This window comes from Microtus oregoni, unplaced genomic scaffold, assembly GCF_018167655.1.
Source record: "Microtus oregoni isolate MIOR12 unplaced genomic scaffold, Mior012 000001F_ref0000356, whole genome shotgun sequence".
Lineage (NCBI taxonomy): Eukaryota > Metazoa > Chordata > Mammalia > Rodentia > Cricetidae > Microtus > Microtus oregoni.
In genome coordinates, this window is record NW_024543060.1 from 3,314,180 (window position 1) to 3,333,473 (window position 19,294).

General features: G+C 43.3%; 1 protein-coding gene and 1 long non-coding RNA gene across 2 annotated transcripts in view; one reads left to right on the forward strand and one right to left on the reverse strand.

The window, feature by feature from the left end:
• Window positions 1-9,904, reverse strand: part of LOC121462742 — a 28,247-nt gene extending 18,343 nt beyond the window's left edge. Inside the window, exon 1 of the long non-coding RNA XR_005976364.1 lies at window positions 9,774-9,904. This is a non-coding gene — a long non-coding RNA (uncharacterized LOC121462742). The remainder of the gene's footprint in view (window positions 1-9,773) is intronic.
• The window catches only part of Xkr6 (XK related 6), a 202,120-nt gene continuing 191,974 nt past the window's right edge, over window positions 9,149-19,294 (forward strand). The window contains exon 1 of the mRNA XM_041674609.1: window positions 9,149-10,099. Within this exon, the coding sequence (XP_041530543.1) occupies window positions 9,345-10,099 (755 nt within the window). The 5' untranslated portion in view covers window positions 9,149-9,344. The remainder of the gene's footprint in view (window positions 10,100-19,294) is intronic.

Consider the following 19,294-nt stretch of genomic DNA (forward strand, 5'->3'; position numbering starts at 1 on the left):
TGACTGAGGTTATTCTCCAGTAGGGACCTTCTTCTTAGGGCCTTCTCCCACATAGCCACTTACTACCTCAAGCTCCCCGGAAAGCCTTCAGTTTCATCAGACTTGTGCGTCATCAATTACAGATTGATAACCCATCATCTTTGCCATGGTCTCTTGGCTAGAGTCAAGGCACAGGTCCTGGCTGCCCTCAAGGGGAAGGCATGAACACCAGCAGAGGAGGCATTGGGGTGGACTTATTACCATCTCATTACCTGTGCCTAAGTAGACAAGGCCTTGGTATAGGAAAACAACAACGAGAAAAAAAAAATAAAACAAAAACTGTTCAGAAGACATATTTTTGTTGGCATTTCTTTACAAAGATCACGTGTGACTACATTAGCGGAAACTTGGCCTTCTGCTGGCATTTCAGAACCAAATGGTGCATTGTATAATGCTGACTGTTTGGAAGGAGTGGCTTATTACATTAGCTAACTTCCAAACTCTTTAATATGCTCCTGTAAAGGGGTTTAGTTTAAAAAAAAATCGTGAGATAGAATTGATGAGAAATAAGGAACGATAGGAAAGCAGAAACTGTTCGAAAGTTTTAAGCTTTATTATTTGTGCATGCGCATATGTATACAAGTGTGCACTTGTGTGTTGTGTGTGTGTGTGTGTGTGTATGCACATCCATGAATGCAAACAGAAAAGTCAGAGGTCACCCTTGGGGATCTGTTCCTCAAGAGCCATTTATTTTGTTCTGTGAAGCAAGGTCCCTCATTGTCTGGGGCTCACTGATGAGAGCAGGCTGGTTGGTCAAGGAGATCCAGGGCTCCACCTGTCTGTCTTCGCAGCACTGGGATTGCAAGTGTGCACCACTGTGTGCAGCTTGCTTACATGGGTTCTGAGGATCCAGCACAGTCTTCATGCTCAGATACTTTTGTATCTTCTCAGCACTTATCCTGCTATTTTTAAAAATGACAACTGAATGACAATCAGGAAAAACTAACCTGAGTAGGATTTTTACTAAACTCAGATGTATTTCTCCATTTCTACTAAATGAACATCAAACCCAATGCTGGTTTATGGGGACACTAGCTAATTAGCCAGTCCAAGGCACTTCCTGTGAGTCTTTGCTCTCATGTCCACACTTCCATCAGAATAGTTTGTCTGAAACACAAATTTGAGGAGCTGGAGAAAGATGGGAGTGGGCTACCAGTGGTTAAGAGTACCCAATGCTCTTGCAGAGGACCAGGTTCAGTTCCCAGCACTCATATGATTGACCACAACTGTCTATAACTCTGGACCCAAGGGGATCTGATGGCCTCTTCTGGCCTCCACGGGTACCAGACATGTATGTAGTGCACATACATACATTCAGGCAAAAAGCCACACACATACATTTTTAAAAATTAATTTGTCTCTTTTTTGATAAATGCCTATAGGATTAACTTTATAGTCTCATATTGATAGCTAGGAACCTTTCTGAACTTAGCACATGTGTTCACTTACCATCTTCCTCTCCTTTACATGCTCAATACTATAAACAATCTGCACAGTTTCATGGCCCGCTACTCTTTCATGTTCTTGCCTCTGTGCACATTATGTCCTCTTCTTGGTATATGTCTTTACTGCATATCTAGAGACTTCGCTTATAGACCTCGAGGACATCACCTGGCTTGATTCACCACTGGAGTTGTCACAGGGCAAAAACATAGTAAGAGATTAATAAATATTGCTTAGGGGCATACCTCAGAATCCACTTATTCAAAGAATTGGAGGACCTAGTTCCTATACTCAATCTTAGCTGAAAGGGCAAGAGGCCACTGGGATGATGGCTTTCTTATGGTTGTGATTTAACAAAAAAATCATTACATGAATTAAGAGTTAAGAATGTAAGAATGAACACTAGTAAATTAATGCATAGAGGAAAAAGGCATCTTACTAGACTAAAACAGGTGTTCCTGCTAAAGGAGGTGGAATTTAAAATACATATTGAAAGATGAGAAGGAATTTCAGCCTATGCTAGCATGACATTTTTTTACAGTAGGCTTTCATTAAAAATTTCTTTTCTTGTGTGTGCACGTATGCATGTATGTATGTATGTATATGCGTGTACATGGGCACATGTGTGTATATGGGTATACACGAGTGTGTGTAAGCCCAAGGTTGATGTTGGATAGCCTCCTCAATTGTTTCTCGCTTTATATATGAGACAGGGTCTCTCACTTAAACCCAGAGCTCACCAATATCGTTTAGCCAGCTTTCCTAGGGATCTAGTTTTTGCCTGAGTGGTGTGGAATTCCAGGGTGGTACCACATTCACCCAGTATTTACATAGGGTTCTTTAGTGGCAATTGCTTTATCTACTGAGCTGTCTCTTTACCTCCCCTTCATTGAAAGTACTGGTTTGAATGAAAATAGTAGGTAAGGTGGAAGGAGAAGGCATTGCAAATGAATAAAAGGCAAGATCAAAAGTTCTAGCATGGGGAGACATAGACTACATGTTCACAAGAGGGCAGTCCCTTGCCTGGGGTGGGCACTGGCTAATGGTGGAAACTCATAACTGTAAGATGGAATGAGGCTATGGATGATCTGAAAACTAAGCATGCCATTCGTATTTGGTAGGGCAGGTAGCAGGGATTCATTACATCTTATCTGGTGACTGTAAATGGGCTGCTAGAGAAACAAAATATAAATGGGAGAGATTAGCTAGAAGGCCTCAACTTGGATAAAAAGTTTTTATGTTATTGTATTTCTTTATGATTTAGAAATCATCCAGTAAGTCTACCAGAAAGTTTCTTACCACGTGACTTTTAAAGTATGTGTGTGTGTGTGTGTGTAGCGGGGGGGGGGGGGGGGGAACAGAAGGTAATATTTTTAACATTCAGAGACTCAATCTGAATTAATCTAAGTCTTATAACCGGCAAATCACATTCATCTAGAAAATGTTGGCATCGGAATCAAAACCTATCTGCTTAGTTAACATCCATTGTGGCTAATTTTATGTAATAGCTTGACTGGACTAAGGGATGCCAAGCTATCTGAGGAAACACTATTTCTGGTTGTTTGGTGAAGATGTTTTTGGAAGAAATGAACACTTGAATTGGTGGATTACATAAACTCTATCTTCACCAAGGCAAAATCCCGCCCTCAGATAAAGAGGGCGGGAGGGTGACAGAGCGAGAAAGGAGAATATTTAGAGGTAGGAGTGAAGTGATGGCTTTGAGGACGGAAAAGGGAAATGGCCAAGGCACGTTGACAGAATCAAGAATTCAGGAAAGGCATGGAAACACATCCTTTCTCACACTCCACAGGAGGAACGCAGCCTGCAAACCCCAAAGATTAACTCAGTGAAATGCTTTTTGTAGTTTGATCTTGGGCAAGGTAAAACAATATGTTTTGGGGACTGTAAGCAATTTAGAGACTCTGTGTAGCAGATTCAGGGAACAAACAGGGAAAAAACTAGGGAAAGAGGACCAACGCCTACTTAGCACATACTGTGTACCCTTACTGATCTTACAGCGAGCTTGTGAAGGGAATCTATAAGCCATTTTCACATACTAGGAAATAAAACTGAGAGATGAAGCAACTTGTCCAAAATGCTATAGTGGGGCCGAATTAGGAAATGAAGGGACTGAGATTTGCTGTAAAACTGTCAAATTCCTCTCCCCAATCTCATATGCTCAATCTGGTGACATATATATCAACTGATTTTCAGAATTGCCTTTCTGATTTAATTTGTTAGTGCTCACCTATCTTTTTCCTTCAGTTGAGAGTAATTAATCCATTTCACAGAAGTCGTGTGTATGTGATGAAGTCGTAACACTCTTTGGGAGGTGAACTCATGAAACCCATTATTCGTAGATAATACAGATGAAAATGTAAGTAAGCTCCAAAAGGGTTTCCATCAATTCACCAATGCCAGACTTAGGGGTTCTTAGAGCCAATGTCTTTAAAAACCCTCAAGGCTGTTATTATCGATAATGGCCCCTTAGGGCTGCCCCTGCTGTGCTGCCCATCTTGGTGTGACACTGGAGGCATGCACACATCACCTGCCACCTCCCAACGTCTTCCAACTTTATTATTTTTATATCCCAGTGCCTGTTCACACAATCTTGCCACACCTAAAACATGACTCTGTGTAATTAATTGTTTTAATTATTTCTTGGGCAATTTCCCGCAAATTTCTTTATATAGAAACAAGCAAACAGTAACAGATAATAAATGCACCTCCTTTATAGTCTTGCAGAAAATGGAGCATGCTCTACTGTATTGCAGAAAATGGAGCATGTTCTACAGTCTTACAGTAAATGGAGCATGCTCTACTGTATTGCATTTCATTCAGCATAACATCATAAAACTCATTCTGCATAACCAAAAGGAGTAACTGACATTTTCAACATCAGTGCATCATATTCTGTCACATAGATACACCATAATGTATCTAACAGTTGCCCCCTTGAATTAACATTTGGGTCTTTTACCCCATTCATATTTTCATATGATTATAAACATGCTATATGTAGAACTGACTTATATGAATATGCATATACTTTTCTGTTTTAGAAGTTTATTTTATGTGCATGGGTAAGTTTTGTCTACAAGTATATCTGTGATATATTACTGCAACAGTGGCATAAATGTTATGGGACTAACCAACCACTTCATGAGATGGAATCCATATTTGACAATGTTAATAAAGCCAAGAATTTGAAACTAGATAGGTTATGTGTGCATGTTTGGTTATGGTTTGGTAGTTTCTTTTTGTTTTTATTTTCATAATGAGAGAAAGAAAATTAATTTGGTGGGCAGAAAAAGGAGAAGGATCTAGGAGGACTTGGGGGAAGGGAAAGAATGATTAAAATAAATATATTCTATGAAAAAACTTTAAAAATAAAAAATATAAAAATATTTTATATACATGAATGTTTTGTCTGCATGTATATCTGCATAACATGTGTGAGCCTCATGACCTTAGAGGTCATCAGACCTCCTGGAACTGAGCTTAGAGGCAGTTGTGAACCACCAGGGTGCTGGGAATTGAAATCAAGTTGTCTAGAAGAGCACCCAGTGCTCTTAACTGCTGAGTCATGTCTCTAGCCCCATTTATACTTAAGGACATGTGCATATTTATCTATAGGATAACTTCCATTAAAAAAGTTATTGTCTTACAGGATGATTGAAAATTTAGGCAGGTAGTGTCTAATTCTCTTCTATAGAGTTTGTTCTATTTTATACCACCAGCAACGATGCTTCAGTTCTCGCTCTCTCTTTCTCTCTGCATGTGTGCACGTGTATGTGCATGTGTGAGTCTATGTCACACGGGTGCAAGTGCCCATAGTCGACAGAAGAGGGTACCAGACCTCAATGAACGAGAGTTACAGATGGTTGTGACCTATCTGGTATGGGTGCTGGGAACCAAACCTGGGTCTTCTGCAAGAGAAAGTGCTCTTAGCCATGGAGTCATCTCTCCAGCCTAAACTCCAATTCGTAATATCAAAATAACGGGCTCTATGACTTTACCATGAACCTCTAAAAGAAAGAAGCTCTATTTCTATAGAAGCCACTAAAATAGAAGGCACAGAAATGATATGGGGTGCACTTACTGTTAAGAAGCTTACATAGGCTCAAAATGTGAAGAATGCATGAAGGAGCCCATGCAAGAGGTTTTGCTGAGCTCCATCCCCATATCAGAATTCAAGTATTCTGTCTCCTAGATGTGTGCCATCACTGCAACGCAACAGGGTCCTTCCTATAACTAATACAGTGAGTGCTGTGATGTCCTTTGTGGGTAGCACTGGCAGGCTGGACCAAAACAGTGGTAGGGCAGATGGCAAAGGGTCTGACTCAGGAGAAGTCATTTAGCAGAATTGACTGTGATGGAGAAGGAACTCCCGAGCCTTTTTGGACTGCCGTAAGGTTTAAAAGGAACAATATTTAGAAGAATATTTAATATATAATAGGCTTCAACACCAACTTTCTTCTTTGCCTTTCTGAAAATATCAAAGAATTAAGAAGGAAACCCCAAGCAAGGACTTCCAAGCAGGATTTATGTCACAACTTCCATACAGTAAAACTACCTTACTATACTCATAAAAGCTCTTAGGATGTATTTAGAATTCATTTACATGAAATTGAAAAAAATGCTGTGTTGTTTAGCTTTTCATTCCACATAGTAGTAGAAACATAGGGTCAAATCATTAACTGATTGAATTACAGAAAGCAAAGGTTAAAAGACCAGGAAAAAGGCACATTAGCACTACAACAAAGGCGCTTAGTAGGCCTGAGTGGACACCTTGCACAATGTCACCTCAAGTCAAACTGTCAAGAAAAGGTTAATAGAAGAGAAAGGATTTACCAGGTGAAAGTGGGTGGTAAAGCATGTGCTTAGCATGTATCAGGCCTTGAGTTTAATTCTCAGTATCAAAATAGAGAATTAATAGACCTCAAATTAAAAGGTTACCTATCTCCCTGTATGAAGAAAGTAGGCCAATGAGGTACTTTTACTTACCCTTCTCTCTACAATTTAAATGGGTGAGATGTCTCTGTAACACATCAATGATTTTATGAAGATTTACATCATCAAATATAAAATATAATTTTGACCCTCAATTTTAAATCTTAGTTACCCATAAAATTGGCCATCCACTCTTTCATCTATTTTACTGAGAACTGCTAAACATACACAAAAACACTTAAGTGACCTAAAATTATAGGTTAAAAGTACCATTCATAGAATGGGCTAAATTCATATTAATCTTTCAGTAAGTCTTTGTGGTAGGTTTATTATCATTGTAACTGACTTTAATTTTAGAACCCTCTGGAATGGAGAATATATTCACCCCTTCCAAAACAGACAGAATATAAAATTGTTGAGTCAGCAATTACAAAGTTGAAATCCCTTGAAAAGACAGAATCTTACATTTCTATTTGAAATTTCAATTGCGACACTTTTTGACTCATAGTCTCTTTTGTCAGCCGTAGTGAGTATAATTTACTTAGCTAATTTCACTAGTAGATTCTGTTCTTTCAGGGCACAGAGAAATAAGAATCATAAATTTGCTATTACTGCCTGCTTTTGTATCTAATTTCATAGCCTCACAGTTTAAAAAAAGAAAATATATTTAAAAGTACAAATTAATTGCACTCATTTTCTGGAAGTATTTCAACATGATTTCTTTTATTAGAGCCACCAAATCTATTTCATGGAGTTTATGTAGATATATATTGGCATGATGCAGACGTAACAGTAACAATAATGGCAACAATAACAAGGCAGTTGCCATTTATTTATTGATTAGTGCCTACATGGTATCATGTTGAGAGCTTTGAATAGATTATTACTATTATAGATTATTACTGAGCACATTTTAAAAGAAGGAAGTATTATTATTCCCATTATATAAAGTTGAAAACTGAGGTTTAAAGAGATTATCTTGTTTATTCATGTTACCAATTTAATGGAACTAGAATTCAACATATGCATTTAAGTTGTTTCAAATCCAGTAAAGAAATAATCTGTCATCTATATGCAAAACAATTTCTTTTACCTGTTAGCTTGGTTTTATTACCCTAGCAAGTAAAAGGATTAAGCTAGTAAGAAGCAAGAGATAGTTATGTGGTTTTTTTAAAAATGTAGATTTTTGAATCACTTTCTCTAATGTGTGTGTAATATCCTCTTCAATTTGTCTTTCAACCTTTATAGGGTTTATTTTGGTATATATACTCATGAAAACTTGTGTCCTACAATGGGGTATTCTCATCTTTCAAGGAGACTCTCAAAAGTCGAGTAGTTCTTACAGTGTTAAATGTCATATGTACCAGAATGACTACTAAAGCTGTCAAAGTAACTCTTTCTACAGAACTTCAATATTATAAACATATTATCTATTTGTTTTCTTAGCATTCCTGAAAAAGCTATTGCCATTATTAGGCAATATTTCCATTATTATTAAAGGAAAGTGGTTAAAAAATCTACAGAGGTTGATGAGAAAACACCAGTGCTTTCTCTTCACCCTTTTCTCTTCAAAATGCTTGTTTTAACTCATCAGTAACAATCAAGTAGTTTGCTGTGTCTTCCACTGAAGGAGCATTGTAATTCAAATCCATTCAGTGCTGCCTCACTTGTGCAATTTGTTAGCCAAGATTTCATAGTGTCCTCTGCACCTATTTTAATGATATAGCACATTAACAACATTTCCACTCACTTACAGCCATGTTTACTAACAGAGCCTTAGCACCTCCCCAAAAAACCCTCAAAGACCAGTTTCACACATTCAAATTGTCTGAACAAGTAATTGATACGTACAGCATTAAGCTCTTTTTCAAATCAAGGTCTTTGCAGAGTTTTAGAATTATGTTTAAAAAAAAAAAGGTTGGTAGAAGTATGTTTGATTGTGCAGAAAACACTCAAGGTCATAAGATGCCCATCCAATTTTTGCTATAACATGAAAGAGGTAACCAGGCTGATTTCTAGAGTTTTTTTTTTTCTTTCTCTCTTTTTTGAATTTTCTTGAGGGAACGTTGGAAACTTTATTACAAAAGATGGGAAACTTATCAAGTGATAGGAAAATCAGGAGATCAATAGAGCTTAGAGGTGCCTAAATATAAGTGAAAATCAGTAAGTTTGTGGAAACTATACTGACTTATGTAATTTTTTTTAAAGCCCCTCAAGATAAGAAAACAACACGGATGTAAGAGAAAAAAAAGAAAAACAGCCCAAGAGGTGAGACAGTCATTTTGATGGGGGGGGGGGGGGTGTCTAACTACACAATGAGGTCATCCTATCTCCCGGAAGTGACAAGTAATCACCTGCTTTGCACTAGCTCCGCCCCTTCCCTCAGAGGTCCCGCCCCTCCGCCAGAAGCCGGCCGGGTGTTAGGGGGCGTTTCTCCCAGAGCAAAGCTGAGAGCTGCAACGCAGAGGAAGGGGACCCCAAAACGTCTGGCACTGCCTCCTCCAGGGAACACTTTGGACCGCCTCACTCAGCCCAGCGGGATTCTGAAACGCCGAGGGGTCAACCTGATGGGTTTCGGGGTCAACGGAAGAGGGGAAGGGGAGCCCTGGCGGGGAGAACCCCCCGGTCCCCCGCCCAGCAGCTGAGGCACAGGAGGGCGGCCATCTTGGCCGGCAGGGTAGGGCCAGGAGGCTGCGGGCGCCGTGCGATTGGGGGGCTCGCCCGGAAGTGACGCCACCCGCCCGGAAGCGGAGGGGGTTCCCTGGCCCACTCCCCCCCCCGTTCGTCTGCTCCCCCGCTTCCTCCCCGCCCCCCTTCCTCTCCATTCGTTCCCCCCCTCCCCGGTCCCTGCCTTCTCCCCCCCACCCGTCCCTCCCCCCCCAACCTCCGGAGCTGGGAAGAGAGTCAAGATGGCGGCGAAATCCGATGGCGGTGGCGTGGGGGTGGGCTTCGCCCAGCTGCACAACCTGGACGAGGCGGTGGGCAGCGGCGAGGAGGACGGGGAGCCCGGGGGAGGCGGCTGCGGCGGCGGCGACGGCAGCGAGCCCGGCGAGAGCAGCTCGCTGCACATCTGCCACTGCTGCAACACCTCCTCGTGCTACTGGGGCTGCCGCTCCGCCTGCCTGCGCTCGCTGCTGGGCAAGAAGCCGCGCCGCAGCGCCGCCGCCGCCGACGGGGGGGACCAGCCTCTGCAGCCGCCCGGGGCCGCCGGCCGCCACCCCCCGACGCCCTCGGCCGGCCGACCGCAGCCCGCGTCGCCGCAGGTGGAGCGGCCGTGGCTCGACTGCCTGTGGATCGTGCTGGCGCTGCTGGTGTTCTTCGGGGACGTGGGTACCGACCTGTGGCTGGCCCTCGACTACTACCGCAAGGGGGACTACGGCTGCTTCGGGCTGACCCTGTTCTTCGTGCTGGTGCCGTCGCTGCTGGTGCAGAGCCTGAGCTTCCGCTGGTTCGTGCAGGACTACACGGGCGGCGGACTGGGCGCCGTGGAGGGGCTCAGCAGCCGGGGACCCCCAATGATGGGGGCCGGCTACGGCCACGGCGCGGCCCGCGGCGCCCCGGGTGCGGGGGGCTCGGCCACCCCGGGGGCGCAGCGTCTGTGCCGCCTCTCCGTGTGGATCTGGCAGTCGGTCATCCACCTGCTGCAGATGGGGCAGGTGTGGAGGTAAGAGCACTGCGGGGTGGAAGGGGGGGGGGCTGCGGCCGCGCGCGGACCCCTCGGACGGGCCGGGCTGGGTTGAGCGGGGTAGCCGCGCGCTGTCCTAGCATCTCGCGACGGTCAATAGGATGTCTGCTGGCCACGCCTTTTGGCCCAGGGGAGGCCCCTGTTTGCCCATCTCCTTCCCCGGGTAGCATTTGGAGGGGATCCTGCCTCTGCCCTCCCTCTTCTCTGCAGACCTCCATCCAGGTTGCCCCTTAACGCCCCCGTGTCCCAAGGTAACCGGCGCTCGCTCTCTGCAGCCCAGCGCTCATCCTGGAGGGAACCTGGCTTTCTCCAGCCGGTTGCCCTCGGCCTTGTCCCCCTCCACCCCCCCACCTCCCCTTCCCCGAGAGACATTTCCTTTCTCCCCCACCTCCCGTTTTCTCTCTGCAGTGGCCGGTGTCTGGCCTCTCCTTAAAGCACTCCTTCCTTTCACGCCCCTCCTCCTCCTGCAGCCCCAGCCCCTGCTAACAGCTCCACACCTCTGCCCTCCTTGAAGGAAAAATGACTTTTTTTTTTCTGGTGTAGATGTGCCCTTTTGCAGTGACTGGGAAAAAATGAGATGCTATCTAATGGCAGCAAACATTTGATGTTAACTCTCACCTCTGGAAAATCACTGAGCCACTTGGGCACCTATTCTGTTTTTAATGGCCAGGCCTATGTGCGATTTCTGTTTACATCCAAGATGCAAGCTTGGCCTCAAGGCCCCTTTCCTCCCTCTGTAAAGTCCTGGTGCGTCAGGTGCATCTCTCGAAACCACTCACTAAGGAACCTTAACTGTGTACCTCACCGACTGGCTACCCCACCGACTGCCTCGTTAACTGTCTACCTTACCGTCCATCTCTCTGACTGATGGCTTCACTGTTTACATCACTGCCTCGCTGACTACTTTAACTCTTTACCTCGCTGACTACCTTCATTGTCTGCTTGCCTCCTCACTGTCTACCCTCACTGACTGTCCCAGTGCCTGACTCCCTCACTGTTTACATCACTGCCTCATTGACTACCCTTATGGTCTGCCTCACTGATGATCTCACTGTCTTACTCTCTGACGACCTCACTGACATGCTACCTCACTGGCAGGCTACTCACTGACAGGCTACCTCACTGGCAGGCTACCTCACTGACAGGCTACCTCACTGACAGGCTACCTCACTGACAGGCTACCTCACTGACAGGCTACCTCACTGACAGGCTACCTCACTGACAGGTTACCTCACTGACAGGCTACCTCACTGACAGGCTATCTCACTGACAGGCTACCTCACTGGCAGGTTACCTCACTGACAGGCTATCTCACTGACAGGCTACCTCACTGACAGGCTACCTCACTGACAGGCTACCTCACTAACAGGCTATCTCACTGACAGGCTATCTCACTGGCCGGTTACCTCACTGACAGGCTACTCTTTGGCAGGCTACCTCACTGGCTACTGCACTGGCTACCCTCCTTGCCTCATCCACTGACAGGCTACATCACTGGCTACCCCACTATCTACCTTTTCCACTGCCTGTCTACCTCACTAGCTCAACCAGCTAGATTTCTTCACTGTCTCTCTGACCACTTCACTAACTGATTGTTTCGCTGGTTGCATCATTCTCTCACTACCGTCCCTGTTTACTTCTCTGTCTTCATTGCCTGCCTCACTGTCTACCTCATTGTTTACCTCAATGATTACCTTCACTGCTTACCTGACAGAGGCGTTGTTTGCCTCACCGGCTTACCATCTGCTGACTGTCTCAGAGTCTGTCTGCCTACTGAGTCCCTCACTACGACTGCCTTAGTACACCATTACCTTCACTGTCTGCTGACTAGCTCACTGTCTACCTACCCGCCTCACTGGCTGCCATTGCTCTTCTCCCTGACCATCTCCCCGTCTACTTGAATGTCTGCTGATTATCTCACTGTCTACTGACTGCCTTGCTGTCTGCCTCACTGCCTGGCTGCCTGGCTGTTTCCTTTCACCATTTACCTCACTGACTGACTACTGTCGCTGTCTACCTCACTGACCGTCTACTGTCAGTGTTTACCTCACTGGCTACATCAGGAAACCATTGAAACCTTAGTCACCCTGTGCCCTCCGACTTATATCAGCTTCAGTGTGTTCTGGAACCAATGACTTTGTCAGTGACAACATTTGCAAGGGGAACAGTTTTTCTAGTAAAGCCTACACCAGGATGAATCCTTTTGCTACATTTCCTCTGAGGAGACTGGTCTAGACTTCTATGCCAAGTAGGTACCAGACCTCAGTACCTCAGCTGATAAAACTGTACTCGGGTTAGATGAAAGAAAGTTTGTGTTTTGAATGTTTTCTTCTGATCTCTTCTGACTCATCAGAACATCTCAGAAAGCGTGAGACTGAATTAAAGCCTTGTCCTGAAGAGTTGACGTTCTGATTCATGGAAAAGCTCACTTTCATGAGACTGATCTTGGTTTTCCAGGTTAATCCCAGTGACTATTTCTCTAGCTGCATTCGTCTGCAGATAATTTGTTTCCTGCTGATAAAAATTTACAAACAGGAGATTAAAATTTTTTGTTATGAGCATAGCTCAAATAACATTTTCAAAATAAATCTTAAATTTAAAATTTTAACCCCTTCCCTTAAATAATTGATGCTGAATCAAAGTGTGCTTGGTATTGGGGATATAGTTGTTCAGTCTGTTGGAGACTGCTATGAAAAGTGGGGGTCAAAAAGTATGGGTCTGAGAGCTATCTTGAACTGTTAGTAGGGATTTTACAGCATGTATTTAATAACTAGGCTTCTGTTTGAACAAACTGAAATTACTGTCTCCTGGTCTCGTGTAGTGCCATGTTAATTTTTCTGGGAGAATTAATTCTCATGTGTTCTATTCCATTATTTGGAAGTAAACTTTTGGGACCAATGAAATTAGAGTTCAGTGTCAGTATTTTCTGTCAGGAAAATCTCCCTTGCCCCATGCCTCTTTTAGCCAAACTTAATTGTGTCTGTGCAAAGTTGAAGTCTAGATTATGGGACAAACCGAAAAGTTTTAGATTTAGCTTGTAGAATTTAAATGGGGTGCTGTATTTGCTCCCCCATCTTCATTTAACTTTTCAAAGTCTTCACTGGAAAGAAATTATGGAAGATGCCTGTGCTTTTAGTATGTCAAACTTTCAGATTGGATTTTATCTTTACATAGCTCATAGAGTTACAATATTAAAAGACAGAATGATTCAGCTAAGCTGTTTCATCTGTGTTGCTCCATTTCTAAAGCAGCATTTACTGGGGAAGGATTTTCATTTTTTATTTTTGGACTGATTTTGCTTGAAATGCTCCCAGAACAAGGTCTGCTCATTAATACCTGCTAGGCATGTTGTTTGCATTGAAATCATTCATGTGGAAGAGCTTGTGAGAAAGGTTTTCGCTCTTTTCTTGTTTCTACCTCTTGGCAAATGGTTGCTTGTCAACATATATAAGCACCCGTTGACTCAGTCCTTTACTGCAGGTCTTTGGGGTTCTATTTGTTTCCTTTATCACATTTGTGACCCAAATTGTGCTATTTCATGTGGTTACATGCGATCCTGGTTAGGAAATTTATCATTTGATTTGGGCCATGTTTCTAAGAAAAGTTATCTGTTAAGTTTCATATTGTCAAAATCAATTCCATTAAACACTGACTGAATACTTTTTTTTTAATTTATGTATTTATTAAAGATTTCTGCCTCCCCCCCCCACCGCCTCCCATTTCCCTCCCCCTCCCCCGATCAAGTCCCCCTCCCTCGTCAACCCAAAGAGCATTCAGGGTTCCCTGACCTGTGGGAAGTCCAAGAACCACCCACCTCCATCCAGGTCTAGTAAGGTGAGCATCCAAACTGCCTAGGCTCCCCCAAAGCCAGTATGTGCAGTAGCCAGTATGTGCAGTAGGATCAAAAACCCATTGCCATTGTTCTTGAGTTCTCAGTAGTCCTCATTGTCCGCTATGTTTAGCAAGTTCGGTTTTATCCCATGCTTTTTCAGACCCAGGCCAGCTGGCCTTGGTGGGTTCCCGATAGAACATCCCCATTGTCTCAGTGTGTGGGTGCACCCCTCGAGGTCCCGAGTTCCTTGCTCGTGCTCTCTCTCCTTCTGCTCCTGATTTGGACCTTGAGATTTCTGTCCGGTGCTCCAATGTGGGTCTCTGTCTCTTTTCATCACCTGATGAAGGTTAATATTCAGGAGGATGCCTATATGTTTGTCTTTGGATTCACCTTATTATTTAGCTTCTCTAGGATCGCGAATTATAGGCTCAATGTCCTTTATTTATGGCTAGAAACCAAATATGAGTGAGTACCTCCCATGTTCATCTTTTTGGGTCTGGCTTACCTCACTCAGGATAGTGTTTTCTATTTCCATCCATTTGTATGCAAAATTCAAGAAGTCCTTGCTTTTTACTGCTGAGTAGTACTCTAATATGTATATATTCCATACTTTCTCCATCCATTCTTCCATTGAAGGGCGTCTAGGTTGTTTCCAGGTTCTGGCTATTACAAACAATGCTGCTATGAACATAGCTGAGCATATACTTTTGTTGTATGATAAGGCCTCTCTTGGGTATATTCCCAAGAGTGGTATTGCGGGGTCCAGGGGTAGGTTGATCCCGAATTTCCTGAGAAACTGCCACACTGCTTTCCAATGTGGTTGCACAAGTTTGCATTCCCACCAGCAATGGATGAGTATACCCCTTTCTCCACAACCTCTCCAGCAAAGGCTATCATTGGTGTTTTTTATTTTAGCCATTCTGACAGGTGTAAGATGGTATCTTAAAGTTGTCTTGATTTGCATTTCCCTGATCGCTAAGGAAGTTGAGCATGACCTTAAGTGTCTTTTGGCCATTTGAACTTCTTCTGTTGAGAATTCTCTGTTCAGCTCAGTGCCCCATTTTACAATTGGGTTGATTAGCCTTTTACGGTCTAGTTTCTTGAGTTCTTTATATATTTTGGAGATCAGACCTTTGTCTGTTGCGGGGTTGGTGAAGATCTTCTCCCAGTAAGTGGGTTGCCTTTTTGTCTTAGTGACAGTGTCCTTTGCTTTACAGAAGCTTCTCAGTTTCAGGAGGTCCCATTTATTCAATGAGGCCCTTAATGTCTGTGCTGCTGGGGTTATATGTAGGAAGTGGTCTCCTGTGCCCATGTGTTGTAGAGTACTTCCCACTTTCTCTTCTATCAGGTTCAGTGTGTTCAGACTGATATTGAGGTCTTTAATACATTTGGACTTGAGTTTTGTGCATGGTGATAGATATGGATCTATTTTCATTCTTCTACAGATTGACATCCAGTTTTGCCAGCACAATTTGTTGAAGATGCTCTCTTTTTTCCATTGTATACTTTTATCTCCTTTATCGAAAATCAGGTGTTCATAGGTTTGTGGGTTAAAGTCAGGGTCTTCTATTCGATTCCATTGGTCGACTTCTCTGTTTTTATGCCAATACCAAGCTGTTTTCAATACTGTAGCTCTGTAATAGAGTTTGAAGTCAGGGATGGTAATGCCTCCAGGCAATCCTTTATTGTATAAGATTGTTTTGGCTATCCTGGGTTTTTTTGTTTTTTCATATAAAGTTGATTATTGTCTTCTCCAGATCTGTGAAGAATTTTGACTGAATACTTTTTTAAACATGTTTTAAAATGTAAAATTTCAGGAGTCTTCTTGGAGAGAATATGATGCCTCTTTAAGCACTTGTTCCCCCTGATTTTAAGGAACGTTCTTCTTGTCTCTTGGGCCAAGATGGCACATGCCTGACATTTTTGTCATGCCAAGCCCAACTTGGAGCAAGGAAAAGTAGCTGTTTCTTAGGGTTAACATTGCTGGGATGAAACGTCATGACCAAAATAAACTTGGGGAGGAAAGGCTGACAAAGTCTGAATGATGATCATTGAAGGGGAAGCCTTGCCAGAAGCTCAAAATGGATGGGAACGTGGAGGCGGGAGCGAATGAAGAAGCCATGGAAGAGTGCTGAGTACTGGCTTGCTCAGCCTGCTTTCTTACAGCGTCTGGGAGCACAGCACAGGGATGACACCACCCACCACTGTCTGGGCCTTCCCACATCATTAATTAGGGAAGTGCTCCGCAGGCTTGCCTGTAGCCTCAGTTAGGGAGGCGTTTTCTTATTTGAGGTTCCCTTCTCTCACACGACTATAGCTTATGTCAAGTTAACATAAAACTAGCCAGCAAACACTGTGTTTGTAGTGATTTGGTGTGGTGAGCCTGCTTCTGTGGAGCATCCGAATGTGACGGAGGGCTGTTTAGTGCAAGCTTTCCTGGCACTAATTGGTGAACATGTTGCTTACTGTGTAGCGTGTGCACCATTCTTCAGGTGCTTTTCCCGGGGATAATGGGTTGTGTGCATCAACCATAGTGACGATTCACTGCACTTCTGTACAGTGAGCCATTATTAGAAAGTGAGACCATTTTCTAGGTGGCTCTGGAACAGAATTGTGTGACTGAGTTTGCATGTCTGTGGCCATGCTGGTCTTTCTGCAGCATTTTGGCCTTCACATTTGGCTACACCTTTGGGAGGTACCCAGTGAGGGTTGTCATAAAAAAAAAAGTTTAGGCTTTGTGTTAATTTTGGAGGGGCAAGTAAAGGTAGACAAAGCACGCCTTGCCCTGCCCCAGTTCCCTGTTAGGGTTGGAGAGGGTGTGTGTGGGGTACTTGCTGTCAGCTGGGATGACACTTTCTAGAAGTAAGTCTTGATACTATGGAATGGCAAAGAGAGTGGAAGAGAATTGAAAAATCACTAAGGAGTATGGGAAATGCATCAAGTTCTGTTTTATACGTGAATCAACTAGTTTACATTTTGCACCCATTCTACAGATGGAGTAGGGTCAGGGGTTTTGTAACCTTTGCCACTGCTCACTGGTGGAGGGAAGTTTTGACAGTCTCTCAATGATGGCAAAACTGGTCACACTTTTCTCCCTTATGGGATTCTTTTCCCTGAATTAAGGCCACGACAGTTGGTGTGGCCACCTCAGCGACTTTGCTTCCTTCTGAGAGTCTGCTCTTCTGATTAGTCAGAATCAAACTGTGGTACCCCTGGAGTCTGGGACACTTGTTGATGAGCGGAGGTTCTCTGACACCTTGCTCTGTAGTCTAATGCATTAAACCCCATTTGGCATTGGGGCAGAGTCTTAAGTCTTGTAGCTGATGATGACATCAGATGTGGCACAGCTGAGGACCACCAGTGAGCTTGAATTGAGAGCGTTTTCAGCAACCAATCTAACTCTTTTTCTCAGAGTAGATGGCTTGCAGCCCTAAAAATCCACAATGCCTGGAGGATATGGCCGGGTTGACCCCTCTGGGCCACCATTCATACCTGTAGTTACATCTACAAGCTGTCTCTATTTATTGTTCTATGTTGATCTGCTGGAAATGCCTCAGGGTTACAAATGCATCCGGCTCACACTCACCTCAAAGTCAGATATTCAGATCCATCATGAGAGATTTTGGTTCATGAGTTCTGGCATTGGAATGACTCCAAGAATCTTAATTATTAGGGACTGGAGAAATGACCCAGCTCTTCAGAGAACTTTCTGCCTTTCAAGAGCAAGTTCAGTTCTGGAGTTCAGTTTCTAGAACCCATGTCTGGTGGCTCCCAACCTCTTTTCTCTTGTAACATACATGCAAACAAAACACCCACACCCCATACATATAGAGTGATTTGATTTTCCTTTCTCTCTCTCTCTCTCTCTCTCTCTTCTTTTCTTTTCTTTTCTTTTCTTTTCTTTTCTTTTCTTTTCTTTTCTTTTCTTTTCTGAGACAGGTCTTAGTATGTAACCTTGGCTGGCCTGGAACTCACTGTGTAGACCAGGCTGGTCTCAAACTCAATGGAGAACCATCTCACTCTGCTTTCTAAGTGATTGATTAAAAGCATGTGTCACCATGCTTGGCAGAAACAAAACAAACAAACAAACAAAACAGAAATCTTAAAAGAACCTAAGAATTCTGAAAGTGTGGGCTTCCCATAAGTTCCCCAGCTGTTGTAGAGGGGAGCGGTGAGAACACAGTTGCATCATCTTGAATTAATACGGTATTTACAGGAGTACTTCTAAGGAGAAAGGGTACATTCTAGATCGCTTGGGGTTGTTTTGTAAACTTAATCTCTATCCAGATTAGGTTTAGTGAGGTAAGAATGATGAAGGGTCTCTGGATGGTTTATTTATTTATTTATTTATTTATTTATTTATATTTCTCATGTGTGAGTTTTCCCTACATGTATGCATATGTACTGTTTGCTTCTGCAGAGACCAGAAGAGGGCGCCAGGTCCCCTGAAACAGGAGTTAATGGATGGTTGTAATTCACCATGTAGTGCTGGGAACTGAACCTCAGGTCCTCAGCAAGAGCAGTCTGTGCTCTTTAGCGTTGAACCATCTCTCCAGCCTCTGTAGGTGATTTTAATAGATCTTAGGTATTTAAACAATAGTTGGCTTAGGTTTTTTTAAAATCTGGAATGGGGTTGATGAAAATGTAGATTATATAGTAATAAAATAATTGGTGTTGCCCTATAGTGTGCTTAAAATTCTGAGTGGTGTTGTGGAAACATTTGACACTAAATTGCAATGAAATACTCTGTTGGCTCAGAAGTTTTTTTTGAGTTTTGAAATAAGGGTCATTATTTGAACACTATGATGATTCTCATTCTGGAAAACAACAAAATAAAAATATCAGGGCTGTGGGGAAAAGAGCAAAGACAGATTACCTAAAATTGTAACTTTGTAAGCAAACCAGTAATAAAAAATCATGAAGCTCAGATACAGATAATAGCAAGCAAGGCTCACTTTGCAAAGACATTTCATTCAGCCGTGTGTCTGGGTGATTCTGCGTCTTACTTGAGTCTCATATGTAGACTCCTTTTTTAAAAACGGTATTGTGTGTGCACACATGCACATGCGTGGAGATCAGAGGACAAATTGTGGAGTTGGTTCTCTTTCTCCATCATTTGAATTCCGGGGATTTGAATACAGGTCACAAGGCTTGGTAGCCATCTTGCTGGCCTTAGAGGAAGGTATTTGATATGATTCTTAGCATTATTTTGGAGCAACAGTTCTTGCCATTTTCTCATCATTCGTGAGAACATCAGTAGCTGTGGAACATGCTAAGAAGAATGGGCTTCAGACTAATGCCACTTCCCCACATGCTTCTGTTCCCACTTGACGGTTGCACAT